This window comes from Lissotriton vulgaris, chromosome 4_1, assembly GCF_964263255.1.
Source record: "Lissotriton vulgaris chromosome 4_1, aLisVul1.2, whole genome shotgun sequence".
NCBI lineage: Eukaryota > Metazoa > Chordata > Amphibia > Caudata > Salamandridae > Lissotriton > Lissotriton vulgaris.
In genome coordinates, this window is record NC_141691.1 from 959,547,497 (window position 1) to 959,574,151 (window position 26,655).

The window sequence follows — 26,655 nt, forward strand, 5'->3', positions numbered from 1 at the left end:
ACCCTGCAAACACAACCCGGCCACACACTCCCCACTGCCGAAGAGCAACAAACCACAGATACTGTACACAACTCTCTTAACTCGGGAACGGCAAACAAAAATGGCAACTTCACACACTCCAATCCCACTGGTAAAAGAACAGAAACTACAAGACACGACCCCTCCCCCACCCATCACTACCACCACCTCAAAATCACCAGACACGGAAGAGCAGTGACGGAGGCCGGCGGCCCCCACGACACACCAACCCAGAGTTCCAATCTCACCCAGGAACTCTCCCACAGTGGCTGGGAGTGAAGCCGGGGGTCGGAGGTCAGGCTTGCAATAAAGGTACCAGTCTGCATTCTCACCAATCCTGAGTGAGGAAGTCAGAACATTGGTCGTCAAAACGGTGGCCACAGAATCTGTACAGGGCCCTGCTTGAGACTGGAGGCTTGTCCCGTCCTGACTTGCATGCCCCCTTCACCTGTGTTGGTGCATCGTTGATGGAGGGAGTATCTACTTGGGCACTTACAACAGCCATGGATGCTCCTGAGCAAAATAAAGCACCCTCGGTGTGGTACAGGATCATGGCAACCGGTATAAGCTCCAAACACTAGGGGCTGATCCGCTACACTGCATGTTCCTGGGCACTGCCATTGGTTGTTCCTGCACACTGCTGTTGGGTACCCCTGGGGCACTGTTGGGTACCCTCGGGGTACTGCCGTTGGGTGCCCACGGAACATCGCCATTGGGTGTTCTAAAGTTGTGATTTTAAATCAGTAACAAATCCGAACAGGGCCTAGATACGATTTGCCTTGCTAGGAGTGCTTTTATGCACGACGGTTCACTAAAAGCCCTGGGGTAGGAGGGGCCTTTACGGAGATGTTCACCGCGAAAATGCCACCGTTGTGACCACTTGGCGGCTCTCTTGGGATCTCACTTCATGCAATTACAATCCCTCCATCGAGGACTTGTGCTTTTAAGCTGCATTCTTATCGGGTCTTTAAACCTTTAATCAAGACTACAACACCCACAATGCAACTGCTTTTCATTAAATATTGCAACTGAAAATGGTGTCTGGGATGACTAGAGGTGAGATGGACACCCAGCTTCTTATTTCATGTTGAAGGGCTTGGGGATGGTGTAGTAGACATTACAGAAGATAGACCGGACCTCTTGAGCTGTTCCCAAGGCCCTTGAACCCCGGGGCAGCAAAGGCAGTGCCAGGGACACAACTTGCTACTCTAATTGACATCCATAAATGTATTCATTCATTCATCCATCCATTGCTGGTGGCCATCTTCCTTACAGAGGCCTGGCAGTGTAAAGTAGCTGGGTCCTTCGGTGCGGTGGGAAGCGGCGCTCGTGCCCGAGGCCTTGTTGTGACAGGGATACTGGGTTCATTGGTGAAACAAGGAGTGTGAACTTTGGGTAGGGTACGCCCTGGTGTGTCCGGCTTGTGCTCCGCCTTGTTCTCTGCCTCCTTGTTACAAGTGTGAATCAGTCTGTCTGAGTTCAGCAATCTTTCCTGCCTTTCTTGGGATAGCTCTGAGGATTAAGCGCCCGCACGATGCACGTGTGTAAACCGCAGTTGCGGACGCCGGCCCCCTCGCACGCCTCCCACAGGCTCTCCAGCGCGGCACCCTTGAAAATATTTTACGTGAGGTCTCCGAAACTGGACTCGCCCTCGTAGTCTGAAGAGAGCTCTCCTCCAGGTCCTCAGGTCCTTAGTCAACAGCTTTGGCTGCCTCGCCACATCCTCAAAGTTATAAGGTTTTAAACTTAACAATAAGTTAAGAAAATACCCCACAGACCGTCTGAAGATCTGTATTTCTAAAATTGCGCTGAATTAAGGTCCGAATTAGGAAAGTGCTTCCTCACTACTGCAGCCCAGGCCTGCGACTCCACAGCACAGAATCTCTGAGTAAAAATAGTTCACTTACAAAAAGGACAACTATGACAACTTTAGAATAAAAAGTATCGCACTTTTATTCAGAGCACCCCTGGCTGGGCTCCTTTTGGGAGCGACACCACTACAGAGATGAAAAGGGTGTCCGGAGTGAAAAAAATTAGGGAACGGCACAAGAAATACAGATGACGTCACGGGGATGCATGGATTGGTTTTCCGGAAGCAAAATGTGAGTAGCCGACTGGGAATTTGGTACCAAGTGGGGCATGGTAGGGACCAAAACCTAAGATAGAGAAGACGTATCACTTGAGGAAAGGCTACAGGCACGCGTCCCCGGGCTCGACGCAGCATGCGCCCACATCAGCGATGCAATCATGCAGCGCAAGCCACTCCAGCCCAGCCAAATGTCATCGGCGCTATTAAAGGAGACTCGATTCGAGCCTCTCGCGAGGAAGCAGAGCTCAGGAAATTCTGAAAAGGTCAAAAACTCATTACGGCCAGTCATTAAATCCTCTTTACCACACCGCGCCCTGTGACAAAACGCGCGCCAAACAGACCGGGCGCGTGAAAAAATTCAGCGCGTTCGGGATGCTTAGCGACACTGCTGCCAGCTTCCTTGTCTTCCAAGAGGTTGCTTTATATCTAATAGCGATATTACCACAAATTATTATTCATAAAAGCTGGCGCGAGATTACCCTTGCTGCCCCGCTCTCGCATATTTAAACGGGGAGATGAAATGCACTGAGCCAGGTATGGGGTCTGCAAAGTGCATTATTAGCAGGTCCGCCGCGGCCCTACTGGGGGCCCGGGACCAGCGTCCGAGATTTGCAGCCTCGCGATCCGCACTGTCAGCTTTCCAATTAAACGCAAACTTAGTGCCTGGAAAACTGGATTTTTTTTTCCTCCAAGTTGGGCACAGATTTTGTGCCTATATTTTCTTTGTATGGCGATATTGCTAAATAGGGGCAAGAAAGACTAGGGCAGGCAGGGAACAGAGGCAAGAAAACTTACTGGCTCAAGGGGGGGGGGATTTTTTCGGTCTGTTGCGCGGCCGGTCAGACAACGCCATGCACACCACCATCTTTCTCCGAGGCGAAGCAGAAATGCCTCGGAGAAAGCACCCACCGTCATTTTTGGATTCGGGGGCGTGCTTTTCTTTCTCTCTCCTCTTCCCATCGGCTGGAATGTAAAATTCCAGCCAACGGGAAGAGGAGAGAAAGAAAAGAGAAAGAAGCGGAAAAAAAACACCCCCGAATGCGAAAAAGACGGGGCTTAAACGGAGTGACGTCCCTATCCTCCAATGGCTGGCCTCCGTTTAGGAAGCCAGCCAATGGAGAAGAGGGGCGTGCGGAAGCACAGCCTACGCAGTCCGAGACCTAAAAATTACACTTGCAGGTTTTTTTGAAGGACCACGCAGAAATACAAGTAGGCTTATAAAATTTACTTTCAAGTCACTTTTCAATCCATTCTTTCTTTTTTTCACTATTCTGGTGCCTCTTTCCCTTCTGCAGATCTATCAGCCCACACTCTTTTCCTGCACTTCACTTGGCTCGCTCTCTCTCCCCCTTGGTAGGCTCTCAGTCTTTTTGTCTCACATTTTTTTTACACTCTCTCTCTCTCTCTGCCCCTCCCTTGACTCGCACTCCATACGTCCCTCCGTTATCTCCCTCCTTGAGCCTCCCTCAGCTCACATTGTCTATCTGTGTCTCCTTCGGCTCACACCGTCTCTGCACCTCTCTTGACAGGTCACTCCTGTGGCCCAATGGACAGAAGGTGGCGAATCGAGCTAGGACTCATCAACGTCACAACTTACAACTATAAAAACTAGACAAAGATGCAAGGGCAATGTAAAATGCTTCTATGTCAGAGAGGATACACACCCTTTATCATCTGTTGAAGCTGGTGGTCCTTCCTTTATTGGCTTGGAATGGTTCTTTTCTTGTTTTTTCAGATATTCTTTAAGTTTTTCTGCTCTATCCAGGTATTCTGTACACTTGCTTCTGATGCTGTGTTTTGCTTTATCACCTTGTGCTTCATCTAAAGAAGGAAAACGAGAACACATGCATATGAGGTATTATTAGAAATTCTCAATAAAAACATTAAAGTACAACAATGATTTTCACAAATGGATAACTTCTGTGAATATGTTCTGTTTTTCAAGCCCCGTGGTTTACGTTGAATAATTCACTGTAAGCATCAGTCACTACAAAGAACAGTGATGTTATTACGACACTCCAATGCTCAAAAGAAGTCAACTGTATTAAATACTTTAAAGTTTAGAAAGTGTTCATCCAACTATTAGATTTGTCAAAGCTCCAACTATGGAAGCAATGCTCAAGGCACCAGTTTAATAGCTCAAGTAGGGAGGCAGCCATGGAAACTCCTCTGGTCTGCTACCTCCAAAAGGAAGCCTACAGAGGCCAGGGTCTGAAGAGCAACCATGGATTTGGCAATGTCGGTGTAGACTTATTTTCTCAAGTATCTTGTTAAATGGTGGCCCAAAGAGATGTTCTCCATCGAAAAGCAGGTTAAAGAGATTTTGTTGTACTTATGGCTCGAACCATGAAATACAGAGCCAAGCGTGTCATCATAGAAGTACACTGGTGTCAACCACTTCTGTTTCTGCGGCATCTAAGACGCAACTAATCGTGACGTTAGATACAGTCTTGCTTTCTGAGAACAATTCCTCTCCCCTCTTCCAGAACTCCTTTGGAAGAGGTTTGATTAGCTCCTTTATCTCGCTCTCCTGGGGGCTGTCCTAGCGGAGGAGTTGGCTATTGTTTCCTGGGTTGGGCAGATGCCCCTCCACCACCCATTTGCCTGCTGCATCAAACTCTCCTTGTCAGGCTGGGGAGTGTGGCGGGTGGCTTAGGGAAAAGCTCAACTGCGGGCAGTGTGGGCTACCGGCGAGTCGAGTGGGACATAACCCCTGATGCAGACTGGGTCATTGAGAGAGGCCGTGTCCTTTTCGACCCGTGGGGTAACCATCCTGGCACTGACTGGCTCATTGAAGGTGTCAGGGACAGACTTAAGAATGCCCTTCTGCTTGGGCAAAATCTGGACATGCATATCCACCTTATGGAAGGCAGCCACTTAGTGGATCACCTCGTGGTAAGCCTCAACGTAGTCTGAGGGACATGCCTTAAAGCGGTAGTGTGTTTGTGTGTGGACACTGAACGTACTAACAAACCTGTTGGAGGTCTTCATTCGAGGGGCGGTGGTCATGAAGGTCAAGGGAGCCTCCTCTTAGGCCTCCTGGTCTGAGTCAGCAGAGAAGGATACACCAGGATTTTGTGAGGCAGAATGCCTGAACGGCTGGTGTCCTCACCTTCCTCATCATTTAATGGCGCCTATGCTCTGAAGATGTCTGGTGTGTCATTGGAGAATTGCAGCTGCATCTTCTGATTTGCCCATCCCCTCTCCCGTCGGTATTGGAGGATCTTCTACCCAAAAATGAGGCAGGTTTTGCATGCAGTGTCGTCATGGTCGGGAGAGAAGCAGAAGTTACAGATCTAGTGACAGTTGGACTACAGGTCAGTACGAATCGGTTTCTTAAGCAAGTATTCGAAAAGAGTATGGCGAACAAGGCTTTTGTCCCCTTCTCCTAACATAGGTGTCGAATGTGATCGCATGATCCTGAAGGAAATGTGAAGAACCCATTGAAGTACAGAGCCTTAAAGCTTATTATTGGATTGACTTTCCTTTTGACTTAAGCAACTGGTGTGCCTTGGTATTATGGTTTAGAAATTTTACGCTCTGAAGCTTTTGTTCCAGGTTGGTCATTTCAACCTTGGGGCAGAGTGATCATACCATATGTGCACCAACTTATGGACAGTCTTTACAAGTGAATAGCACCATTTCCCCCTTACTTTGGTCTGAGTTTAGATGTGTGAACTTATGGCATAGCCACCACTGTGATTGTTGTATGTATAGGTACAGAATATTTGTAGGCAATATCTAGTCTTTCAATCTTGAACGCTGAGAATTTTTAATCAATTTAAGAAGATGAGTTTTCCAGATTCACCCCCACTCGGACTACTAGGAACTGATGCAATGATTCTGTAAAGCAACGGGCCCTGCTGACCAGACCTCAGTGTGTGTGTGTTCTGTCCCATATTTTTTTAATAGGACTCTACCCAATTCTTATAGGTTACCCAACTTCAAAGTCCCCAGAATACAGTACCAGGGGTATCCAAGGCCTGCAAGTTAAAGTGACCCTCATGGACTGGAGTACTTATTGTGCCACCAAGAGTGTGGCAAAGTAAAGCAGGTTTCTCAGCCTGCCACTGAAGACTGACAAAGCAGCTTTAAACTGTTAAATCAACTTTGCAGTTTCAAGTAAATAGCAAATCCCAAACCTTACATTTTAATATAAACAAGTCACCCCTATATACCCCTAAAGTCTGGGTGCTGTATATAACAAGCATTTGCAATGCAATAGGTCTCGCATTAGGAAATTTTGAGCTATTGGTATTGTAAATGACAATTCTTTTATTTATGTGTTGGTTTTGAAAATAGCTAAATTAATAGCTTTGTCATTTACAATGCCAATAGTTTCAACTTTCGCAAATGTGACACCTATAGCATTTGTAATGCGATATGTGTTGTATTTACGTGGCTTAGATGTATTGATATTACAAATAACAATGGCTTTTCATTTTTTAAATAATTAATACTTAAATAAAAGTTTTTGTAATTTATGGCAATAGCTTAAACTTTTGTAAATAACTTTTGTGAAGATTATGTTAATTGTATTTTATTGTGACGAAAATCCAAGCACAGAAGTGAAATAACATCTTTTTGTGCCATTTGTAATAAAGCTTGAAACATTGAGCGAACATATTTGAACCAGTTGTTGTTGAACGGTTGCAAAGATTGATGCTGTGGTGGCGTTCAGTGATGTTGTAGTGCCCCTGAGTGATGTTGTAGTGCCCCTGAGTGATGTTGTGGTGCCCCTGAGTGATGTTGTGGTGCCCCTGAGTGATGTTGTGGTGCCCCTGAGTGATGCTGTGGTGCCCCTGAGTGATGCTGTGGTGCCCCTGAGTGATGCTGTGGTGCCCCTGAGTGATGCTGTGGTGCCCCTGAGTGATGCTGTGGTGCCCCTGAGTGATGCTGTGGTGCCCCTGAGTGATGCTGTGGTGCCCCTGAGTGATGCTGTGGTGATGAGATAGATAGATAGATAGATAGATAGATAGATAGATAGATAGATAGATAGATAGATAGATAGATAGATAGATAGATAGATAGATAGATAGATAGATAGATAGATAGATAGATAGATAGATAGATAGATAGATAGATAGATAGATAGATAGATAGATAGATAGATAGATAGATAGATAGATAGATAGATAGATAGATAGATAGATAGATAGATAGATAGATAGATAGATAGATAGGATAGATAGATAGGATAGATAGATAGGATAGATAGATAGGATAGATAGATAGGATAGATAGAGGGAGGGCGACTAGATAGAGTGAGGGCGATAGATGGCTAGACAGATAGAGTGTATTTATGTTGCATTGAGTAGAGTGGGAGTACGAGGTGTGTAATTATGTGGCACTGAGTGGTATTATGTGGAGTGTATTTACGTTGGATTGAGAAGAGTGTAATTAAGTGGAGTGTAATTATGTGGCACTAAGTAGTATTTGGAGTGTATGTTGCATTAAGTGCTGTGCAATTATGTAGCATATAATTATATGGCACCGAGTGGTATTGTTTGGAGTGTATGTTGCTATCAGTGCAGTGTAATTATGTGGAGTGTAATTATGTAGCATATAATTATGTGGCACTGAGTGGTATTGTGTGGAGTGTGTGTTGCATTCAGTAGAGTGTAATTATGTGGTGTGTAATTATGTGTCACTGAGTGGTATTTGGAGTGTATGTTGCATTAAGTGCTGTGCAATTATGTAGCATATAATTATATGGCACCGAGTGGTATTGTTTGGAGTGTATGTTGCTATGAGTGCAGTGTAATTATGTGGAGTGTAATTATGTAGCATATAATTATGTGGCACTGAGTGGTATTGTGTGGAGTGTGTGTTGCATTCAGTAGAGTGTAATTATGTGGTGTGTAATTATGTGTCACTGAGTGGTATTTGGAGTGTATGTTCCATGGAGTGCAGTGTAATTATGTGGCGTGTAATTATGTGGTACAAAAGGAGGTGGTGATGGACGGAGCATCTGAATCAATCAAACACTCACACCCTGTCAAAAGATCTGAGTTTAATCCATCACCGTTCTTTAGCCCACTCTGCCACCCCAGTTCAGACATGGCTATATGCAAATCAGTCTGACCCTGTGCCACATGGGAACAGTCCAACCCGAACTGCCAAGCCATGTCTTCCCTGGACCGGAAAGAAGCTTCAGAGGACCGGTTTCTGGCATTCCAGCCGAGTGCAGTGTAATTATGTGGCACTGAGAGGGATTTGGAGTGTATGTTGCATTGAGTGCAATGTAATTATGTGGCACTGAGTGGTACTTGGAGTGTATGTTGCATTGAGTGCAGTGTAATTATGTGGCACTGAGTGGTATTTGGAGTGTATGTTCCATTGAGTGCAATGAAATTATGTGGCGTGTAATTATGTGGCACTGAGTGGTATTTGGAGTGTATGTTGCGTTGAGCGCAGTGTAATTATGGGAGTGTAATTATGTGACACTGAGTGGTATTTGGAGTGTATGTTGCATTGAGTGCAGTGTAATTATGTGAGTGTAATTATGTGGCACTGAGTGGTATTTGGAGTGTATGTTCCATTGAGTGCAATGAAATTATGTGGCGTGTAATTATGTGGCACTGAGTGGTATTTGGAGTGTATGTTGCATTGAGTACAGTGTAATTATGTGGTGTGTAATTATGTGGCACTGAGTGGTATTTGGAGTGTATGTTGCGTTGAGCGCAGTGTAAAAACCAAACATGTGATGTGTTACAAAGTTGCCTACAGACAGGCGTTCCAAAATTGTCTCTGGATTTTGTTTTAAAAAAAAAAATCACACGATGTCTGGGCACATTTGCATTTCGTGTTAAGTTTCCTTTAAAAATAATATATATGCAAGTGCAGATTTTCTAACTGTTTGTCTTTAAACATGCAATCCCCAATTGTATGATTTCTGTGATCTTTCTTAGGCAGGCTGACACAAAAAAATATTTTTTAAAAGCTGCAGCCTAGATTTATGGGGGGGCGTGGCTAGCAGCCGATGATGGCGGCAGCAAACTAGAGAGGCTCCCGTAGCGTGGCGGCTTCCCGCATCAATCCGCATGCCTATCCGCTCAACAACGAACCCAGAAGAGGTGCCCCGGGTCCGGTGACCGAACGGCATCTGAAGGAGAAGTTTGGGAGCGTTAATGCCCCGGGAACGGGAGGAAACAGCTACCTCACCTGACCTCAGAGTGCGGCCTGGTGGCACGAGTGCAGCCGCGGTGGCTGAGTTGGGACCTGCCCGGACGGAAGTGGAGCATTGTCGGCGTTGCCAAGGGGAAGTGCCCGCGGCGGACACAGACCCACGCCGTCAGAGCTTGAAATTTGCAGATCCTATTCGATATCTTAAGAGATTGCTTTATCGCTCCGACAACAAAGTGGCACAGTGAACAACAGCGGCGATAAGCGTAACTGAAGTTGGAAAGTTATTGCGTAGTCGCCGCCATCTTACATCTCGTCCGCCAGTGTTGGTGCGAACTCATCACCGAAGGGACCAGACGCCATCAGTGACTCGCAATCAGCGACTGGCGAGTTTGCCTGCTAAGAAGGCTAGACACCGCTGACACAAAGGCGGCCTGACCACCCATCCGCCGTGAGTGCTCCGCCGGCATATCACTATGGCGGGGAAAGGACTCCGACAAACCACCACTCAGGCTAAGCTCGATAAATTTGCTTACGATAAACAATCATTCTCCCAACCGGATCAGCGCAAATCTGTGGGCAAAGGCACGGAAGGTGACGGGACAAAGAAGGCTACCCTGGAGGATGTCTTGCACGCCCTGGCGCAGGTACAAGCAACGGTGGGTGCGACTGCTACAGAAGTGACACTGATACGAGCGGACCTCCAGAAGATGAGTGAAAGAGTGAAGCAGGTGGAGGTGGTAGCTAAATCATTGGTGGAGGATGTCTCTGATCTACAGGTCGCAATGGAGAAGCTGCAGGCCGATAATAAACTGCTTAAAGACAAACTGGACGATCATGAAGGACGCTCCCGGCGGAACAACGTCCACATTTTGGGGGTCCCGGAATCTGAAACCAAAGGGGCCATGGACTTGTACGTGGAGGATTTGATAAAAACCCAACTGGCCCCCAAGGGACTCTCTAACTTCTTCACGGTGGAACGAGCTCATAGAGTACCCGGAGGAACACCTAAGCCGGGGGCCCTCCCGCGTCCGATCCTAGCGAGACTTTTTAACTTCAGAGATCGTGACACAATCCTTCAGGCGGCCAGAGTGGCACCAGCCATTCAAATCCAAAACTCGCGGATCTCCTTTTTTCCGGACTACACAGCGGAGGTTACGAGACAGAGAAGAACTTTTCTGGAAGTGAAGAAGACGCTATGCGAACAGGGATTGCCGTACTCTGTTATTCCCGGCCCGGCTACGGGTGGTTGCCGACAAGGTTTGGTTTTTTGACTCCCCCGAAGCAGCGAGAGACTGGCTTGAAGGATGGCGCACAGTGGACCGCACGTCTGGCCAACAGCGCAATAGACACCAAAACGACAGCCGGCCCGGCTCACAGACTTCAGTTGGAAGAAGTGCGAGTGCATCGCAGACGCAGGACCTGTCCGGGGCTGCCGGGGGCAAATAAGATCATCAGGCCATGAAATGTTTGGACATAGACTCCCTCACACATTGGTTGCTCATACAGGTCGTTTGTGGACGCCGGCCTGGGTATTCCGAGGGCAGCAAGGGAACCGCCGGCTTTGGGAGACACTCTCCCCCAACGTGCAAGTACTCTGTTTGTGGGATGGGTTAAGCGCTCTGCTGAGTTGGGGTGGCGGGCAGTTGCAAGTCCGTTGAGCAGGGAGGGAAGGGGTGGGGGGGGATGTTCTTTTTTCATTGGAAATTCACTTCGTCGGTCGAGAACTGGAGTGTGTGGCGTAACTAGAATGGTGTTATTGCAGGTACGATTGATTCTTTATGGACGGTTTGAAAGTTGCAGTGTGATTAAAGATGGCGGATGAACAACGGGTTGCCGTGGGGCATGATGGTTCGCGGTCGAATGGCTCCGCCCTTAGAATACTTTCTTGGAATGTTAGGGGCCTAGGGGATAAGGTGAAACGCAGCCTAGTACTAACCGAGCTGAAACGGCATAAACCCCAAATAGCACTCTTGCAGGAAACACACTTGGTGGGAGGGGCTACTAAGGCATTAGATAGAAAAGGATATAAGATGATTGTGCATTCGGAATTCTCATTGGGTTCCCGGGGTACAGGTGTCCTGATTAAAAAATCCTCACACTTCATTCCACAGAGCACGAAAACTGATAGTCAGGGATGCTTTGCGGCGTTGCTGGGACAATGGGACGGTCGTCCTTTGACAGTGGTTTCTGTGTATATTCCGCCATCCCTCCACTCAGTAATGCTTCCAGCACTTGGTGATTTTTTGTTATCTCTCCCCGAAAGTGATGTCATTTTGGGTGGGGATTTCAACGCAACGGCGGATCTACAGCTTGATAGGTTCCCGGTGACGGCTTCGACTGGGGGACCCTCCCGGTTTCAGCGATTCCTAGTGGCACTGGGATTGGTAGATATTTGGCGTCATGTTCATCCTCAAGTCAAACAGTACACGTTCCATTCCACAGTCCATAACAGTCTTTCCCGCATTGATTACTTTTTGGCGTTGGGGGAAAGAATACAGCGAGTCGACACTGCCGACATACACCCTCGAGGCATTTCAGATCACTCCCCGATAACTCTAACCATTTCCACCCAGGCAAAATCGCGTCGCCGCATATACCCCATTCAGGCATCTTATCTCAAAGTCCCAAAAATTAAAAAGGCTCTTCAAAAGGCTACGGAACAATACTTTGTTGAAAATGTGTCAACTGTGGCCTCCTCCGAGGTTCTCTGGGAGGCCTACAAGACAGTGCTGAGAGGGCAGGCTATAAGCTCAATCGCGGCTCATAAGAGGGAACAGGCAGATGAACAGTCCACACTTGAGCTCCAACTGCGCGCAGCCACAACTTTACATGAGGCTAACCCTACAGAGGACACAGCACATACCCTTGCACTCCAGCAGCGACTGTACACAGATCATGCTCGTCTCACAGTACAGGGGCACATTACCGATACACAAAATCGGATATATGACGTAGGTGATAAGGCGGGAAGGATGTTGGCCTGGCTTGACAAAAGAGGGGGTAGCTCCAGAGGGATTCAACAGGTGAAAGATAGATATGGTGTGACACAGACCAACCCTGAACAGGTAGTGGAAGCACTGGCGGCCCACTTCGAACAGGTGTATACTCCTGAAAGGGAGGTGACCGCGATCATGGCCCAGAGTGCATTGAGTGGCATAGATATCCCAATATTGCAAACGGAGGCAGTGGCCGACCTAGACGCGGCAATAACCACAGACGAAATACAGCTTGCCATAAGGGCACTCAAACCCGGAAAAGCCCTCGGTCCGAACGGCATTCTGATGGAATGGTATCAGGCAAGATCTGAGGACCTTGGTCCCTATTTGCTCAACATGTATGAGGAGTGCCGTGAGAAGGGGCTACTTCCACTAGACCAGAGAACGGCCACTATCGTGGCAATACCAAAGCCTGGCAAGCCACAGGAGGAATGCTCCTCTTACCGCCCCATCTCCCTACTGAATGCAGAAAGCAAAATCTTGGCTAAACTCCTGGCCAACCGACTGATTGCTCATCTGCCTGGTCTTATCCACCCAGATCAGTCGGGTTTTATGCCTCATAGGAACACTGCACTCAATCTTCGAAGGGTTCACGGGGTGCTGGAGAGGGCAGACCAGATTGATGACAGCGCAGTTATACTGGCCCTGGACGCGAAGATGGCTTTTGACCTGGTGGAATGGGCCTACCTTTTTGAGGTGTTGTCTTACATGGGCTTCGGCCCGAATTTCATATCATGGATTAGGCTACTATATGCGGCGCCTGTGGCACACGTGGTAGCAAATGGCCACATTTCGCGCACATTCTCGCTGGGAAGAGGCACCCGGCAGGGCTGCCCCCTATCGCCCTTGCTCTTTGCGCTAACCCTGGAACCACTGGCTCATCACATAAGACAAACACCCCTGCTTAAAGGGATACAATGGAAGGAGGGATGGGAAGACCGCCTGTCCCTATATGCGGACGATATGCTGGTATATTTAGCGGATCCCGAGCATGGAGTACCGGCTCTTCTGAACCTGTGCGACGAGCATGGCAGGGCTTCAGGATACACCATTAATTGGAACAAATCAGAGATGTATGTACTAAAAGGTCAGATCCCGTCGCTCGGTCCAGACTGCCCCCTGAGACTGGCCGGTTCCTCCTTCAAATATTTAGGGATCCACGTCACGAGGGATCCACTTGAATATAGGAGATTGAATTTAGTGCCGCCGCTGGACCGCCTCAAGCAAGACGCCAAATTCTGGGCGGGGTTACCACTGACCATGCTGGGGAAAGCAGCACTATACAAAATGAAGTCGCTGCCCCGCTTTTTATACATCCTAGATAACACGCCCTTTTCGGTGGCATCGGGATACTTTAAAAAGGTAGCCGCGGTTGTTTCGGGGCTACTGTGGGGCAATCGACCGGCACGCATAGCACAGGCTAAACTATGCAGAGGCTGGTACGACGGGGGCATTGCACTGCCGAATCTGCACCTGTATTACTGGGCAGCGCAACTTAAGCCCATTAACCAATGGTTACACGCTCCACAGTCTGATCCGGCATTTCAAGCAGATAGGGCGCAGCTGGGCGCTAACAACATACTTGCCCCACTCTATGACCGACGAAAACTGGGACTCTTATCAGGGCCCACTAAACTCACGGTGGAAACCTGGCACGCGGCAACGGCTGCGTTGGGCTGGAAGGGGAAAATCACCAAACTCACCCCGCTCTGGGACACACGCGCCTTGGGCAACTTGAGAACGAGCAAGGGTTTCTCCCACTGGGATTCCATCGGAATATCCACGGTGGGCGACATGTGGGAGCAGGGTGAAGTCATTTCATTCACCCGCCTGAGAGAAATATATGACCTAGGGCCACATGAATCATACCGTTACGTACAAATACGTCATGCTCTGCTCGCGGCTATCCCCTCCGGGTCGACTCTCCCCGAGTCCTCCCCGCTGGAGGATCGCCTCCTCACTGACTTCATGGCGGACAGAGCGACATCGCTGACTTATCGTAAGCTCCTGAACAACTCGCCAGATCCGCTGGCTCCCCTGAAGGAAAGGTGGGAGCGGGAAGTAGACGCCCTGGATGAACATGAATGGAATGAGGCAATGGCGTCACCGAAAGAAGTGGGCATCTCGGCTAGGATGAGACTCGTCCAACTCAAGGTCCTTCATAGAGTATATTATACAAGAACACTGCTACACCGCATCCACAGAACACAACACCCTTTCTGTCTACGTGGCTGTGGGGAAGAGGGTACCTTTTTTCACACATTTTGGGACTGCCCACGCATACAAAATTACTGGCGGCAAATACTGCGCACTGTATCCCAGGATCTTGAGATCTCGCTCCTCCCGGAACCAAGGCGATGTCTCCTAAACGTGTGGGAACCAACAGATTTACCCAGAGACAGTCGACTCTGGGTGACGTTGGGAATGATTGTGGCGAAGAGCGATATTGCTCAGCGCTGGGGGGCGGCAGAACTGCCAACAAAGTTGCAGTGGTGCATGAATATGGACTGGATAATGATAACTGAAAGGGCGGTATACTTGAGCCGTGCGTGCCCAGGCAAGTGGAATAGGGTGTGGTCCCCGTGGAATGTGTACCGTGGGGAAATCTGTGACCCGCTACCGGAAGACGATCAGTTGGAATCAGATGATGAGGGCGGGGTGGAGTGAAGGGTGGAGGGAAAGATAGGTACACCACTTGGGTAGAGATGCGGGTGGGGGGAATGTCCTTCCTCGTTCCGGATAAGATCCCCGGACAATACATAGCAACTTATACTGTCCTAAGAATCTTCCAGACAGCTAACCTGCACTATTACTTTTCAATGACTGCAATATGATTTCCTGCTTGTTCTTTTGTTTTGTTCTTTAAAAAAAAAAAAAAAAAAATGAAAACCTCACTTAATTTGTAATGCGATCTTGGCTATATACCTTCAACTTGTTTTAGTGATGTGCCCTTTAACTACAGTAGCGTAATTAACGTATGGACTTCATTTATGCATGGCTATCACTGCTATTTTTTCTTACTTTTAGCGGCCGGCCCCTCGGGGTTGTAGGCGACTTGCTGTGTAACTATGAGAAGGTACAATAAAGGTTTTCAAAAAAAACCAAAAAAAAAAACCTGCAGCCTAATAATAGCCCCAGCGCCTCTTTTGTCACAAATTAAGCACTGGAAAAGCAGCTGAAAGTAACCAGCACTGCGCGAAGCAGCTGTAGCTAAGCCACAAACAACAAGGAACGGCAGCTGGCTGTGTGTACGTGCATTGGGTGATAATTTGCTTTTAAAAATAATATACACGCAAGTGTTTATTTTCTAACGTTTTTATATACATTAACACACAGTCAAAAAGGCAAGTGACTGCATCTGGCTGGGCAAATATGATGAGGCTTATATGCGGGTAAAAAAGGCTGGTATGGCCTGGAAAGGACACGCACGGATTCCACAGGTCGCCTAAGAAACTCTTTTAGGCCAGAAACGGTGAAAGCGTCTGTAGCTCCTTTCAAAGTAAAATAAACACGAGTGCTAAAAGTCTCCGCTTTTTCCCTCTAAACAACATGTCCTCCTGAATAATATAATTTGTGCTGTTTCTTAGGCAGGCTAACAGAAACATATTTCAATAAAAGCTGCCACATAATCAGAGCCCCGGCACCTATCCAGTCACAAATTAAGCTTTATAAAAGCAGCTGTAACCCGCACTGTAAAAGCGGCACTAGCTAAGCCAACAAGAAAAAAAACAACAAACAACAAGTTCCACTGTATTTACTAGGTGCGCACAGGAAGTAACAAATTCTAAACTATAGGATCGGTAGTGCTGTGCTCGAAAACGCACCCTCTAGTCTACAAGCAGGCAAGCAGACCCCGTCAAGTCAGTGGAAGAATTTTCGGCCCTGAGCCAGAACAGAAAACATGAAGAAATGACAGCCGGAGGGAGTCACTGAGCCTTCCCTAGCACAGAATCTCAACAAAACAAGTTAAAAAAACAAGAAAATGGAAGTGTGTGAGAGAGCGCGAGACAGAAGAGTGTGTGAGAGAGCGAGAGACAGAAGAGAGTGTGTGAGAGATAGCGAGAGACAGAAGAGAGTGTGTGAGAGATAGCGAGAGAGAGAAGAAAGGGAGCGAGAGAGAGAAGAAAGGGAGTGAGAGAGAACGCGAAGCCAGAAGATATGACATGAAGAGGGGGCGTGTTTGAGAGAGCAGGGGGGCAAAGAGTGAAAGAAAGGGAGGGAGCAGATGCCGGGAGGGGGGGGGGGGGGGGGGGGGGGGGAAAGAGAGGCGAGGACTGAGAGAGAGTGAGGCTGAACAGACAGAAGCGTGGTTAGAGAAAAGGAAGCATAGCAGCAAGTTATCAGAACTGGATAGAAAGGAGAATTCTGCATGAGGGACAGAAATGAGTAGGGTATGGAATACAGGAGTTGGGGTAAGCCCAAGTGTCGCCTGTGCCATTCGTTGGATGTTGGACACGACTTCACAAAAACTGAGTCTAAGGGCACTAGTACGTGAAACACAATAAAAATATGTGGTGTACTGCTAAAAACCCCATGTAAAATATTTGAAGAGTATTGAAAAACCGGGGCAGGAACGAGGCTTCATGTGATTAGACTGTATATGATCGCAGGTTACAAGTGATTGCGGGGCCCTATGTCTAAGTATGAATTTGCCAGGAGGTATATTAGCCTTACTGTGTCCCTACCATGTCTGTGTGACCAACACGAAGAGCAGTTGTGGCTGCTATCGTTGTCTAAGTAAGTATATACCAGGAGGTATGTTAGATAAACTGAGATCCTTACATGTCCGTGTGACCCACCGGAAGAAATCGGTAGTTGTACTTGAATGGCAGACAACAAATGATTCAATGCCTAGGGCATGCAGGTAAAGCCCATATCGGACATAGGAGTGTGAAAAAAGTGTAGTGAAACATGGGATGCCCATGACATTGGTGGGACAGAAGACAGACTGGCCGAATGGGTGGGGGCGCCATGGGTGCGCAAAGCAAAGCGAATGCATGGGTGTGGAGGAAACTGGGTGAGATAAGTGGGAAGACAGACTGGCCGAGTGGGTGAGGCCGCCATTAATGCGCGAAAGAAAGTGAATGCGCAGATGTGGCGGAATCAGGGTAAGAAAGGAAAAGTAAATGAACCACGAGTAGACACAAACAAGAAGAGAAATCGAAAGTGAAGGACTGGCACTGCCCGACGGCAGCGAAATGCAATAGAAACAAGCTCTTGGCATTGCTGTGGGGGGGGCGGGAGCGCATCGGTGGGGGAGCAGCAGCCTTTGATGTGCGAGCAAATGGGAGGGAACACCATATGGGGTGCGATTGAGAAGTGAGGCCAAGCGCACGCTGGGGAAGCGTCGCGGTTGAGTACCTCACATGCATTGGGGACAATCCTCGCTGGTTTCAAGAGTTTGTTTTGCCTACAATACTCTCGAAGAACAACGCATGCGCGTTGGTTGTACGAGACCTAAAAAGAGTAGGACATGTGCTTCTATGTGTCCGGACAATAAAAAAACCTATACTGAGATTTTTAGTGTAGAAAGGCTAGCAGCGCCATTGGCGAGACTAGAGTTACATGCTGACCACTCAATAGTGCTAACTCCTGGATGGCACTACAAATACGATGCTACAATGTATCAAAGGATATGCTGCATTAAACCCGACTTGATGCTGCAAGTCGAATTTAATGTGACTTTTGCCTAAATGGTAACTTAATAAGTAGTCACTCTGTTGCCCAAAATGTTCCTGCAACTATTTCCCATTTCTGGTCACGAGACAGACTTTTGCCCTCCCCGGGGAGGTGTGAACACCTCTCAGAAAGGAACATAAATGGCCTGCTGTTGGAAAAGGTGTGATCTATCCCTGGCAGAAAGTCCAAACGGGGTGTGAGCCCAAAAGGCGAGATTCAATTGGGAAGCTGTTTCTAAATTGCAAATGGTGGACATACACAAGTTGTGCTGCTCATTTGTTATTTCACAGAGGTTGATATGGGAAACAATTGCCAAACCGTTTTTAAAACTGGCATGTAGCCCCCGGGTTGCCACACCACTAGAGTGGGCTTGGGACCTTCACACACCATATTGGGAGTGGGGAGAATAGGGTATATTGGGCTAGCTGGATGCAACACTTCGCAGGAAGTTGCCACTAGGCAGGAGGGGACCACCTAGTTCATTGGCTTGTGTCACACCTCTCAAGGGCACAACCTGGGCCACACCTCCCAAAAGCACAACCTGGGCATAAATGTGGCTCTCGTGTTACGCAGTCCTTAGAGCACATCTGTACTGAAGAGTGAACAAAAGGACTAAACTGCTTTTATTCCCTGGACCCAGCGAAAAGAGGCTGCACAAAGACTGGACTGAACCTGCTGCTCCTTGGGCTAGCAAAGAAAGGACTGGGCATGTGGTGCCCTGCTTGAGAAAAAGTTGTCCCCTAGCCTCAGACTGAAGGAGTGACTACATGAGTCAGTTGGCTGATTTCCTTTTACAGCTACAGGGCTACAAAAGTGTGGAAGCAAAGTATGCCCGACTGTCACTTACAATAGTGCAGTCTAGGAGACAGAGTACCAACCCTCAAAAGTTGCACCTGGATCTGCCCGATCCAGAGTCGAAGTGCAGTTTGGTTGCCCAAACAGACGTTTTCATCAGTTAAAGGGAACCACTGGTTTGGCTGTAATCGGAGACCAGTAAACCAGTGGCAACTGGTGTTTGGCTTTGATTACGAAGGACATCAACCCTTTTGGCTAAAGTTGCCACATCACAACCGTGGCCCAAGGAGTAGCCCCAGGTAGGCACCAGTCATGAGATCAGCGTCCTTCAATCAGGACCACTCTATTACAGACTATGACGGTTCACATACAGAATCTCGACTGGACTGGAGACTGCTTCGACTGCGAGGTAACTGTCCAACCAAGCCTCTTTGGCTCCGGTGACTTGCTCCCTGCCAGAGTTGGTCCTCCAGGTAAGCAGTTTACAACTTTATAAAAGTTTTCCAAAGTTTGACCAGAAATTCAGTACATTACAATGATTTATTGCGTCTAATAACGCAGTGATTTATTCTTTCATTAAAAATTCATACCTCCAGTGCAGTCGATTTGAAAATAAAAATGCAATGTATTTTTATAAATTGGTGTCTGTTTTTTTGTTGTGTCCAGTTTCTATCTAATTTGACTGTTTTGGTACTTCTTAATGCTTTACACGTGTTCCTTTGATAAAACCGGTCTGCTCAGATCCACAGCTATTCAGGGTTGAGCTAAGATTTTTCAAACAAATATGACTGGACCAGTATAGGTGGTGAGTTCATTACACAGTGAGGTCGCACAACCACACCATACAATAAACTACCCTTCCCCCACACTATTTTAGAACCACGGGTATGGTTCCATGGACGGTAAGTTGTGCATCATTGTTTAACCAGGTCTATGTGATGATCAGCAGGTTAAAGGTGAAGTCCTAAATCAATGTGCATACTTTTTTTCAATTGATTGTTGGTTTAAGAGGATAAAAGAGGTGGCAAGTGGGGAACAGATGTAAGATGGGGGAAAACAGTGAGGGAGTAGAAGGTTGGCAGGGAGAAAGGACAGAAGAAATTAGCCCACTGTCACTGGAGAAAGCTCACTAATCTAAACTGTGAGGAATAAGTAAGACGAGAGAAGGATGGATATGGGGTTAAGTGGGGGAGGTTAAATGCAGGCGATTAGAAGAAAATAAAGGTCTGAAGAAAGGGGGAGCAGAAGGAAATAATTTCAGTGGCTGAGGAAAAGGAGGTACCACCTGGAAGGGTCTAAGGTGCGCATCAGCATGTACGCAAGGGTGTGAAAAGAGGCACGTCTACAACTTAAGAGTAAAGAAATTGATTACAGGCAGTTCTAGACTAACTATGAGACACATGGACAAAGCACTGGAAGGACAGCAAAGTGGGCTGTTGGGGACTACTGCCTCAAGGTTTTTGGAGTGGAGTAATAGGAGGCGAGAAGAGAAAGCATGCTAGTGGAAGTGCGTAAGACTTTAGAATCGAAGACTGAGAAAAAAGCTATGGGATAGAGGAGTAGAAAGGGGCAAGAAAGGATGGTCATATCGAGTTTTGCTAATGATCCCATTTCTTCGACATTTCCATCAATATTGATCCATGTTTCTTTAATTTTCTTTTGCCAAAAACAATCAAGCAGAACTAGCAAACATCAGGATTTAGTAAACGATGCGATTTTTAAACAATAGTCTTAGATTTCAAAACTCCAGACTTAAAATAAACTTTTTGGAGAAAATGGTCAATGTTATCCTAAAGAGGAAAAACAGGTTATCGGTTCACAGGTCAGTAATGCACTTTTTTTTCCACCCTCAGCGGCACTAGGGAGGCCGGGTGCAGAGTGTTGAGGCCCAATGTTATCCTAAGGAGGATAGGGGGCCTCCGGTTGGTGGCTGCTGGCAAGCAGGTCACACGGCTGTGGGAGCAAAGCTCCTAGGGTTTATGTCAGGGCAAACAGGGAACCAAATTAGCACCAAGGTGCACCCTCAGCGGCACTAGGGCGGCTGGGTGCAGGGTGCTGTTGTGAGGTCAGGTGCCCTGTTTTCAATGGAGAATCTCCGGTTTGCAAAAGCATTGCAGGCAGGGAGACAAAGGACTTCTGGGTGCGACCACCACTTCGAGAGGTAAGTTGGGAAGTTAACCCCTTCCATGCTCATGACGGAACGGTTCCGTCATGAGCGTCGGTTGAGCTGTGCTCATGACGGAACCGTTCCGTCATGAGCCGATAGGCTCATTAGAACCTTCAGCACAGCACAAAAATTCGCGCCGCGCTGAAGGGGTTAAGGGTTGCTTAGGCACAGTTGGTTTGGGCACACAAAGTCGTGGGGCATCGGGTGCAGGGGTGCCTTTTTGGGGTTGGATCTTCTTACCAGCTCCGGGGCGCAGTCAGGGGGGCCTACTGAATTTAGGCTGCAGGTGTCTGCTTGAGGCAGATCAGGGGTCGCCGGATCTCAGGTCAGGTTCGCCGGTGGGACATCCTCGTTGTGTTTTTCCCCTTCGGGCTCGGGCAGGGTTCGATGGGTGCAGAGGGGGCTGGACTTGCTGTATCCGGCCGGAGCCAGAAGCTGCAGTTTGAACAAATCCTATGTTCACGGGAGAAGCAGTCTTGTAAGTGAAGGCACACAGGTCCTCAGGGGTTTTTGAGGTTGCTGGCTGCAGGACACATCGGGATTTCGCAGAGGCACGTTCGAGGGGAGACAGGCAGGTAGGGCTTGGGCCAAGTCAGTGGGTGTCGTCCTCTTGTTAGCTGGCTGCACGGCTTTTTGATCCTCCCTTTCTTCTTCTTGTCAGGCTGGATTTGAAAAAGCAAGTTTCAGGTGCCCCCTAAATACTAGCTTTGGGGCGCTACAGGTAGATAAAGGGCAGGGACCAATGGCTCCCTTCCCTGGGGTGGGTACACCCCCTATAGTGCCACCCTCCAGTGGGAGGGGGCACGAGCCTGTCCCTAGTTGGCTAGGTCCCCCCCCATCCTCTAGATAGCAGGGACTAAAGAGTTGTGCTTCACCTCGCCTCCCCCCCCCCCATCTAAGGGGTGGAGTTGGCAGAGGTGGGCACACCTCTTTCCTCACTTGTTTTTCCCGCCGGTTCTCCCGCTTAAAGTGGGGGGTAGAACAAGTTGCAGAAAGCAGGAAATGGTCTGGGGAGGCTCACAAAGGCGGCATGCATTTGAAGCTTCCCCTTCATGAACCCTACCCATCCTGGGGAAGGAGACTAGGCACCTCGTCCCAGGATGTCAGCTGTAATGTGGCTCATCTGATCAGAAACAGAATGGGCAAATATTAGGTGCCGTTTCAAATGCCCTAAGTAGGTTTCTATGAGGTCTGCCTGTAAACGGGCACGATGAACACATACAGTTTAAAAACCACCAAATATGTATATCAGTTTAACACACCCCAAAGTGTAAGAGTGCCGGGGGGGTTAGAACAGCTTCCTAAAACAATCCAACTATGTCAATCAGTGAAGCCTAAATGTCCAAGTAATAACAATCTAAATCCACCCAGGAACAACAGGGGTGCATTTGAATATGTAGCTTCCAAAACCTGCAATGTACATGATCTATGGAATCCACCCAGAAGTAAGACAGATGAAACCCAACGGTGCAGACAGGTTTTAACAACCAACATGTATGAATCTATGGAGTATATATTTAGGAGTGAAGTTGTAGTTCCCAAAACAAGCTATGTCACTATCAGGATTCTAAAACCACCAATGCGTCTATAGTATGAATGTTTATGATCTATGTAACCCTCTCAGGATCAATAGTGTTGTGACCCACATGTAGCAGTACTGCAAAACCTAGTGTACATATGTCAGTGTAAGTGCCTGAAGGAAAGTAATGTTGTGGATGGAAAAGAAGAGTCTGTGATATACAAAGTGAAGTATAGCGTTTAAAGGGAGGCTAAAGATGATAAGAAGTTAAAGTGTAGTCCATAGCCCTGCCAGGCCCGAAACGGCCCAAACTTGGAGTACTTTCTGAACCACTCTGCCTTTTACTTGGGCACCCTAACTGGATGCCTTGGGAGAAGGGGTTAAATAGGGCTTTACGAGGTTCCAAGAGCAGGAAAAACACAAAAATCACCAGACCAAAGTTCCAGTGTGAAGTCAGGAGAATGAAATCCTGAGGAGAAAACTCAATGAAATCGCAAGACGGACAGACAGAACATCATTAGAGATAAACAGGCACATAATGGAGTGGATAAACAGCTAAATAATGGGGAGATAAATAGGAAATCTAAATTGAGTAGGGGGCAAGGGACACTTCTAGGTAAACACATTACCTATAAAGCAGTGAAATCTAGGGAAATTTTAAAGCGCCCAAAGAATTAGTCTGCGTAGGCTATATATGCCACAGTTTTGGAAATGCAGCATTTGGAAATGAAGCATTTGATTATATACCAGCGGAATTACAGGTACCATGCACCTTCCAAAGATGACTGGTTGCTCATTCTGGGAGAGGGATTAAAATGGCAGAGTGACCTACAATGTTCACGGAACCAACAAGCGCCACAGTGAGAAGATGGGAGGATGGACTAATTTGGAGAAATAACTCCAACTTGGTATGGGAAAAGAAAAAGAGAAGGAGAAAACAAGAGGGAGATTAAAACAGAAGTAAGTAAATTGGTCTACTCTTCGTTAAGTAAATGCACCTGGTGGTGGGTCCACTTAGTACTGAACTGCATAAACGTGTACAAAGCGTGCAGAATAGGGTTAGATTGTTCTGCTCATTAAGATGTAAGGCTGTTCATTTGCCTAAACGTTCCAAAGCAGGTGAAAGTATCAATTTCCAGCACTATTCCAGTTTGGTCACAAACATAAGTATATTGATGTTTCTAGCCAACACTGTTTTACACATTTTAGTGTGTTTCAGCATTGTATTAACAATTTATTTTACAATAATTTGGAATAAATGTAGTTTTATTCCCTAGTAATTTGGATTTGAATTTTAAAAAAGTACGCGGTCTTGAAAACAGCAGAACCTGAACTCAAAAAGCATTTTTTACATGATCAATTATGCAGCAGGCCACTGCGTCACATGGTGTATAGGTGGATTTAGACAGTAAAGTGAAATGCACCAGTGTGGATGAACTTTAAAAGCAAAAAAGGAAAAGGTGGCTCTCCAATTCAATTCAATTCAATTCATTTGTTTTCTCCCTTTTAATCACTACCCTTGGAGCTGTAATATGAAATTTGTCTTTTGGAGTGCACATATATTTAATACAAAACTGGATTGAATGAGTGCAGTTTCACTCTTGTAGATTAGCAATAAAGGACCCACTGTTTTGAATTGGTGTTCCAATGCAAAACTAAGTTAAAAAAAAAAAAAGTCTTGCATATGCAAAAGCTGTTGGCTTTGGCAATGAGTTTTAGCCATGTTGCACACCAGCTTGGCTGCTGTTCAGCATGGCTAAAAGGTAGTGGCATAGAGGAGAGTGGCATGGAGTGTTGCAGAGTGGAATGGCACAGCGTGTAGTAGAGTGGCACAGAGTACTGTGTACTGGAGTGGCAGAGTCAAGTCGCATGAAGTGGAGTGCCATCGAGTAGAGGGGACTGCTGTAGTGTGCATTGGTGTGGAGTGTTGCAGAGTAAGTGGTGAAGAGTTCTGTGGTGCAGAGTGCAGCTGAATAGAATTCAGCAGCATATAAAGCAGTGTTGTAGATTAGTGTTGCATAGTAGAGTGCAGTGGCAAGTGGCGTACAGCGCATTGGCATAGAATGCAGCAGAGCAGAGAGGCAGAGTATAGTGCTGTGGAGTGCAGTGGTATAGAGTGGAGTGCTCCTGAGTGCAGTGGTGCATAGTGCAGCAGCACAGAGTGGAGTGCTGCAGAGTACAGTGGAGTAGAGTGGTGTGCTGCAGAGTGGCATAGAATGCAGCATGGCAGAGTAGGGTGGTGTAGAGTGCAGTGATGTAGAGTGGTGAAGAGTGCAGTGGTGCAGAGTAGAGTGCAGTAACGTAAAATAGAGTGGACTGGTGTAGAATGCACTGGAGTAGAGTGTTGTAGAGTATACTGGCGTAGAGTGCAGTGCCATAAAATTCAGCAACGTACAATACAGTGCTGTAGAATGCAGTGGTGTAGCTTAGAGTGGTAGATACTAAAGTGTAGTGGCATGGAGCACAGCAGTGTAGTAGAGTGGCAGATTGCAGTGGCGTAGAATACAGTGGTATAGAGTAGAGTGGCAGACAATGTAGTGGCAGAGTAGTGCAGACTGGAGTGATACAGAGTGCAGTAGTGCAGAGGCGTAGAGTAGAGTAGAGCATCATAGGGCAGAGTGGCGCAGAGAGGCGTAGAGTGGTGTAGAGTAGCACAGAGTAGATGTTTCAGAGTAGAGTGAAGTGGTGCAGGGTAGAGTGCAGTGGTGTGAGTAGAGTGGTGTGTGTGCAGTGGAATAAAGTGCAGTGGTGCAGAGAAGATCAGAGTGGCATTCAGTGGATTGGCATTAAGTGCAGTGCTGTAGTCTGGAGTTGAGTGGAGTGGCCTAGGCTGGAGTGATTTAGAAAGCAGCGAAGAGTGAAGTGCTGTAGAATAGAGTGGTGTAGAGGGCATTGGCATAGAGAAGAGTGGTGCAGTGTAGAGAGGAGTGCAAAGTGGTGCAGTGGCGCAGAGTGGTGTAAAGTGGAGTGGTGCAGAATAGATTGCAGTGGTATGAAGTAGTGAGGCGCAGAGTGGAACAGCGTAGAGTGGAGTGTGCTTGGTGTCATAGCACACTGCCATAAAGACAACACATTTTCAATTACATGACCAATACATTTGCACAGACATACGGTCTTACTAATAAAACTACATAGCCCACAAACGATGCGTGGAAATGGCATCACCTAATGTATGGATTTGTTTTGATCATATTAAACGAATAGTTTCTTACCTGTCGGTGTAGTTTTGCAGCTTGAAGATCTTTCTGGATTCACTATGCTGTGCATTATTCCGCGATCTGGTGGTTGGGTCCGGATTCGTAGTCTTTTTTCTCTTTTTTTTTTTGTAGCCCAGGTGGGCGTCGACGTCCCACCATTTGGTGCACCTTCGTGACGTCGGCACGCTTCCTGCGGAAGCTCCCACCCTTGGGCGCCATCTTCGGATTCTTTTTTCTTTTCTTTTTTGTGGTGAATCCATGGCTATGTGTATTAAACTTTCCTTCAACGTAAACTTCTTCACGTATATTTGTCTTGTTAAACGTTTTTATCTTACTCTATGTCCTTCCACCTTCTCCAGCCTCATCTTTCTGGCGGAGGTGGGTGGGTTCGCTAGTGAATCCAGAAAGATCTTCAAGCTGCAAAACTACACCGACAGGTAAGAAACTATTCGTTTTGCAGCGTGAATCTTTCTGGATTCACTATGCTGTGCATAGATTTCGTAGCGGTTTTGTCACTCATGTGGCGGCTGGGTGGAAGATGAGCGTTGGTTGTTAAAGATATGTTGAAGCTGTGCTTCCTTGTTCATCTGCACATCTACGCAATAGTGTTTAGTGAAAGTGTGCACTGAAGCCCATGTTGCCGCCAGGCATATGTCTTGGATGGGCGTGTTTGCCAGGAAGGCGATCGTTGCCCCTTTCTTTCTGGTTGAGTGGGCTCGTGGCCCCTCCGTGAGCTCTTCACCAGCTTGCATCGGGCAGAGATGTATTGTTTTGGCAATCCATCTTGCTATGGTGTTCTTAGTCACTGGTCTACCCAGGAGACTCCTTGCGAAGGACACAAAGAATTGTTTCGTCTTCCTGTGTTCTTTCGTCCTTTCTATATAGTGCATTACTGCCCGCCTTGCGTCCAGAGTGTGGAGCGCCCTCTCCGCGTTTGACGTGGGCTTCTGGAAGAAGCTAGGTATCTGGATACTTTGGTTCATGTGGAATTTAGATACTACCTTGGGCATGAAATGCGGGTCTGTCCTCATCACAAACTTGTCACTGTGTATTTGTATGTACGGTTC

General features: G+C 47.3%; 1 protein-coding gene across 1 annotated transcript in view; it reads right to left on the reverse strand.

Moving 5' to 3' along the window:
• The window catches only part of VPS4B (vacuolar protein sorting 4 homolog B), a 516,916-nt gene that overhangs the window by 298,499 nt on the left and 191,762 nt on the right, over positions 1 to 26,655 (reverse strand). The window contains exon 4 of the mRNA XM_086965223.1: positions 3,772 to 3,928. Within this exon, the coding sequence (XP_086821349.1) occupies positions 3,772 to 3,928 (157 nt within the window). The remainder of the gene's footprint in view (positions 1 to 3,771; positions 3,929 to 26,655) is intronic.